At 34.6% G+C, this 6,374-nt stretch overlaps 1 protein-coding gene across 1 annotated transcript; it reads right to left on the reverse strand.

Annotated features, from left to right (window-relative positions):
* Nucleotides 1-3,690: 3,690 nt before the first annotated feature.
* On the reverse strand, nt 3,691-4,668 carry LOC103212077 (olfactory receptor 4K2-like). Its single transcript, XM_007958077.2, has one exon. The coding sequence runs from the start codon at nt 4,648-4,650 to the stop codon at nt 3,691-3,693; it is 960 nt and encodes a 319-aa protein (XP_007956268.1). The 5' UTR covers nt 4,651-4,668.
* Nucleotides 4,669-6,374: the final 1,706 nt, after the last annotated feature.

Genomic DNA, 6,374 nt, shown 5'->3' on the forward strand with positions numbered 1-6,374 from the left:
TTTTTTTTTTTTAACATATCTTCATCACCCAGCAAGAGCCTGAAACAAAGTAAGAGCTCAACAAATAAATACTGAGCTAAAGATTGACATTTAAGAAGCAGAGTTTTATATTTTTTAAAAAAAAGAAAAAATTTAACAAAAAAAAATGGTAATGGATAAAAACAGTAACTTCCACCTTAACCTTGTTTCTCTGTCTGGCAGACTTTGAGGTAAGAAAGAAAAGTTTTGATTTGGTTGAAAATAAACTAGTATTTTTTAATTGAATTTGTGGTGTTATACCTACTTCCAACCTTACATTTCTTCATAAACTTTTGCACATTACTTAAATTGAGATTTTAAATATTTGTCTTTGATGTTGTTTGCTTTTAAACAGCTTAAGACCTTAAAAATCCAAGATAAATATCAGATACTATTAATATCATTTCTTTCTTGGCAAAGAAGGGAGTTGGTTTTTCTTGTGGCATTTTCCAGCTGTCTGAATCCATGATAAAAGATTGCTGTCAGACACTGTCCATCATTATTTTGCTATTGATATGAACCTCAATGTAACAGGCAATCTGTCTAATTTTGCAACCCATCATATTAACAATGGAAAACTGCAAAGTGTTCTATTTGTTTTGCTGCCATGTGTCATAACCAGTGCACTCTTGCTGTTGTTGTTGTTATGTGCCATCGACTCATAGTGACCATTTCTTGGGTTTTGAGGCAGTATCACTATAGAAGTAGATTGCCCCATCTTCCTTCTGAGGAGTGGCTAGTGGGTTTGAACTGCCAGCCTTCTGGTTAGCAGTCAAGGGCCTTAGCCACTATGCTACCAGAGCTCCCAGTGCATTCTTAGAGACATCCTAAAGTGAGAGTATCTCATTCTACATACTACTCATTTGCCCTGAATTCAATGATCCTTGAAAGACTTATTACTTAAACTAAGACGTACTTTGGATAAGAAAGGAAATGGAAATGACATTCTTTTAAATCATGCTTTGCACTTAGCATAAATTTGTCACCTTATTTTCATCTATTTTGTTTTATTCATTTAGAGATGAGAAAGGCATGGAGAGGTGAAGTGAATGTCCCAGGATGACACAACTAGGAAATGACAGTGCCAACATTTGATTCTCAGGTCTGTATGTATCCAAAGCAATATTCTTAATGGTTTACAATGATTCAGTCTTGAACTAGCTCCATGAAATTTTGGGGCTTTAGGTTTTTCAGCTATTAGATTTGTTCTAAAATCTCATGACAGCATATTCTACTGAACTTTTCTGTTTTCACTATGGTAATTCTCTTTAGCAGAATGCACATCATAAAAAACTTTGAAACATCTGTAAAGAAGAGATGATTGAGGTGCATCCCACAACTCCTGAGCATGAGCATTGAACACCACAGATGGTTCTGTCATTCTTCATTATGAAAAGCTACATGATGCCCCCCTCAAAAAACAGATTATTCAGAGTTGTTTAAAAAATTCCTCAAAGAATTTTTGTAAGACATGTACTAGATCAAAGTTTTACCATAAAGATTCACTTAGCCACAGCTGAAGAAGCATAGAATTATGTGAATTTGTGCCTGTATCACTGAATCACATTAAAATCTAAATTCTTAATGTGGCATTTTGTTTTCTTATCAAATGAATTTCTGAGTGTTTTCTTATTTTTTAAGAGAAGTTACTGACTTCTTGACAAAACTGAAAAATTTGATATCAGGCTGCATTCTAGACACTATGTTTTTAAATGTTAGTTGAAGTTAGAAGAAGTGTTAAACTAGATAGGAGAAAGAATAATCTTCACTCTTCATTCAGATTTTCTTTTTTTTTCCTTTTGGGCCCAAACTTTATAAAATAAAAGAAGAGCTGAAAACATCCTGGTTTTTGCTATCCTTAGCACAGAGAATAAAAATATACATACATACATATAATCTTTTCCATTTCTTCATTGCTAAATTGGTTTTTATGTTCCTGAAATGACCAGATATTTTGTTGTTGTTGTTGTTGTTGTTGTTGAGGGGTTGAGCAAGAGGAGATGTTCTTGTCTAGTAACTCAAGCAGCCTCTGGGTGTTTGGTAGACATTGATTATATATGTATATATATGAGTACCTGGAAATTCAAGTTTACCTTGTGTGTCTAGATTTTAAGAAGATGATTCTCTACCACCACCTCCATTATATGCAAAAGTATATTTATTTTGATCAATAATAAAATAAATTAGGGAGAATTGTGCTATACATTTCTGAAATTCTTTTCATCCTTCTTTTCTACAGGCCACAGTATTTTCAAAATGAGACACACAACTTATACTAATAATTTGTTGTTGTTGTTATGTGCACTTGAGTGGGCCCCGACTCATAGCGACCCCTCCTTGGGTTTCCGAGGCAGTACCACTACGGAAGTAGGATTGCCCAACCTTCCTTCCGAGGAGTGGCTGGTGGGTTTGAACTGCTAGCCTTCTGGTTAGCAGTCAAGTGCCTTAGGCACTATGCTATCAGGGAATATTTTATTTTTGAAATGAAAGATTTGTCATTAGTTTAATAATTAATAATTTTGCCAAACATTTAGTCTTATTATTAAATGAATTCATCAAATCTATGATTTTTCAGCTAGGTTATGAAAGCAATCAGATTTGAGCAGTTCACTTTCTGTGGTTTAAACATAATAAATTATCTACTATAGCACTTACCAAATATGAAAGTAATCCACACCTATTAAGGAACTGTGTTCCTCGTGAACCCCAGAATCCACAACCCTGAGACCAGAGCTAGAAGGGGATCACAATAAGAAGTCTTGGGTAGAATGGGGGGAAACGTGGGATGAAACTCAAAATCATAAAAAAGATCAGGCTTACTTGTAGGCACTTATTAGAGCAATCAAGCATGTGAGATCAAGGGGATAGCATTTCCTCAGGTATAGAGCTATGAAGAAAGGAAAGGATGGGAAGGAAGGGCAAGGGCGATGGGAAGGAATGGGCGCAGGGAGGAAGTTGGGCAAATGTTGTTACAGTGTGGAGTGTAGTAAATGTCCAAAACAGTATGGATTGTTGAATAGAAAACCAATTTGTTCTGTAAAAACCCAAATCACAATTTAGAAAAGGAAAGAAAGAATGAAACAGTGTTGTTCAGTTCAACACTGTTAAATTTTAAATCTTTCAAACTGCTCTCTGGTATTCAACATTCACACAGAACTCAAACAATTGGATCCATTGAATCAAGGGTGTTACAAACTGTTCAAAAGAATCTTTTCACAATATTAATATGCTTATAAAAATATTTTCAATGCTATGAAGAAATCTGTTATAACACACTTAATAGAAAGTCTACATGGAGACACCATCAGAATACCACAAAGCTGTATCTCAAAGTGGGAATGTTCTCGATTACAAGACAAAATAACAATATTTTATCTCAGACTTCTCCAACTAATCTTAATATGAGCTATGTTTATACAATTCAGGAGCCTAAGAATCTCTAAATTTATGTTCACAATGTTGATTGTATGTAAATTTGTATGAAAATAACCTATAGATTTTCAAAATGGATCATGTAAGGCTTGCAAACACTGCTCTAACTTTTAGAACAGATGTTTCAAATCTATCAACCCTTGCTTCTTTATTTCATGGATTTACATTAAATGACCCCAAAGACATTTTAAGTTTAATTTAATATTCCTTTAAGAATAAAACTCTGATAGGAGATGTATTTCATTGCACTGGATAATGTTGTGTAGTTGTCCCAACACTGAAATATTGGTTACTTAGTTTCTTCTTCATAGCTGTCTTCACTTCCTGGTTTCTCAAAGTATAGATAAGTGGATTCAGAAAGGGGGTAAAAATGGTATAGAAAACAGAGAGAACTTTGTCAATGAGGAAATTTGTGAAAGGCCACACATAGATGAAGATGCAGGGCCCAAAGAACATGAATACAACTATGAAGTGTGCTGTGCAGGTAGAAAGAGCCTTGGATGATCCTTTGGAGGAGTGGTTCTTAATTGTGAAAAGAATAATTATGTAGGAGATGAGCAAAAGCAGAAAACTTACAAGAGCAATCACACCACTAGTTGAAATCATGAAGATCCCAAGAACATAAATATCTATACAAGCCAGCTGGATGATTGAAGGAAGGTCACAGAAGAAACTGTCTACAACATTGGGGCCACAGAATGGCAAGTAGAGGGCAAAAGCTAACTGGCTTGTTGTATGAAGGAATCCCACCATCCAAGAAGTCACCACAAGCCCCACACACACTCTTTGGCTCATAATTGTTGAATAATGAAGAGGCTTGCATATGGCAATGTACCTGTCAAAAGACATGGAGATAAGCAGCACGATCTCAGTTCCAGTAAAGAGGTGCAAAAAGAAGATCTGTGAAATGCAGCCCTCAAAGGAGATAGCCTTGCGCTGAGCAAAGAAGTCCATGATCATCTTTGGAGTGGCAAAGGAAGACAGGCACATGTCAATGAGAGATAAGTTACTCAGCAAGAAGTACATGGGAGAGTGGAGGTGTGGGGTGGATATGACTGTGAGCAAAATCAGGCAGTTTCCCAACATGGTTATTAAATAGAAAATGGAAAACATCACAAAGAGGAAAATCTGGAGCTCAGAGGAATCAGTAAGTCCAAGTAACACAAATTCAGATACTCTGGAATGATTGAAGCCCTCCATTGAATTGCAGACTCTGCTCTATAATCTTAAAAGGAACAAAATGACAGAGCTGGAAAAATATAATATTGCAACTTGGAGGAAAAATCGTGTCACTTCATTCCCTAGAATACTCTACCTGTAATCTAACTAATAATGCTTTCAGTGGAAATTTTATTTTTTGGATCCACTTAACAGTTGCTACCACATATCTCCTCAAGAGGGCAACCTCATGGTTTTGAGCTGCAACATTAGTACATCTTCGACTACAGCATTATAAAACCACACAGTAATATTCTGCTTCTAAATACTGACTAAAGAGTTACATAATCAATATTTATAGAAGAAGATTGCATTAAATTTTTGTGCTCTGATTAATAAGGTAAAATAAAAATGAAAAGAAAGTTGGAATCACAAAGGTCTCTGTTGCACATACAAATTACATGCAAGTTATTGAATACCAGATTTACCAATTAATGATTTTAGAACAACAATGATTTTAGAAGACCTACTTCGTATAATCTAAAGGTGATAAAATATTTTATTTTTAGCTTCTTAACTTGATAAAGCTATTGAGGCCCAAAAAGCATATCTGTAAAATGAAAGTTATTCTCAATTTATGTTATTTTATGATTTCATAGAAATATTTATTTAAAAAGAGGTTATCCCTTCTTTGATTCTCTTCCCACTGTTCCCTTTCAAATATGTGTGTGTATATATATATATATATATATATATATGTATGTATATGTATATATGTGTGTGTGTACACACACACACACACACACACATATATATATATCCCACCAGCCACTCCTTGGAAGGAAGATTGGGCAATCTACTTCCATAGAGATACTGCCTTGGAAACCCAAGGAGGTGTAGCTATGAGTCAGGAAAACAACTGGAAGGCAGTGAGTTTGGTTTATATGTATATATATATATATATATATATATATATATGAGCAGGAAAAATACTCAAATACTCTAAGGACTTAGACTCATTTTTCAAAATCAGGTTTTTGCTTTACAGCACATCCCAAGCTATACAAACTTTATCTCCTACAAATCTCAGTGTCTTTTCCAAATAGCCAAAAGTGTGAAACAAACAAAATTAAAATTAGTACTGGTAAATGAGAGTTAATCTTGCAACTAGATGAAGTTCACTTTTCCAGCCATCTAATAGAATTTAAATATTTGACTACAGGGAAATTAGCCAAGTTATTCAACTATCTCTATTACTGGAAATTGAATGAGTAAAATAATTCTTATCAGATTTTTATATATTTGTAACTTTAGCTTAATGATTCCAAAGGCATTCTAAGTATAATTTTATATTCATTTCAGTTCAGGGATTTAGACAGACTTTGTGGCATGGTACATAAGGCATTTGACTGCTAACTGGAAGGCTGGCAGTTCAAACCCACCAGCAACTCCTTGAAAGGAAGACTAGGGAATCTACTTCCCTGGAGATACTGCCTCAGAAACCCAAGGAGGCATCGCTATGAGTTGGGCCATAGTGTTTTCATAGCATCATATGCATGTGAAAGCTGGACAAACAATAAGGAAGACTGGAGAAGAATTGATGCATTTGTAAATAAAATCACTGTTAAGTATTGGTGCACTAACTTTTCAATTATACCTGATGTTAACAGCAAAGAAAAGAAATTAAATCATATTGCCATAAATTCAGAGAACAGAGAAATGGAAAGATAATAAATGAACTATTTGATTTTCCTTTCCTCCATTTT

This window comes from Orycteropus afer, unplaced genomic scaffold (genome assembly GCF_000298275.1).
Source record: "Orycteropus afer afer isolate SDZICR_OR568_19922 unplaced genomic scaffold, OryAfe1.0 scaffold00844, whole genome shotgun sequence".
Lineage (NCBI taxonomy): Eukaryota > Metazoa > Chordata > Mammalia > Tubulidentata > Orycteropodidae > Orycteropus > Orycteropus afer.

What these genes read in the sequence shown, in the direction of transcription:
- LOC103212077 (XM_007958077.2), bottom strand. Translation starts at nt 4,650, where the DNA reads ATGGAGGGCTTCAATCATTCCAGAGTATCTGAATTTGTGTTACTTGGA.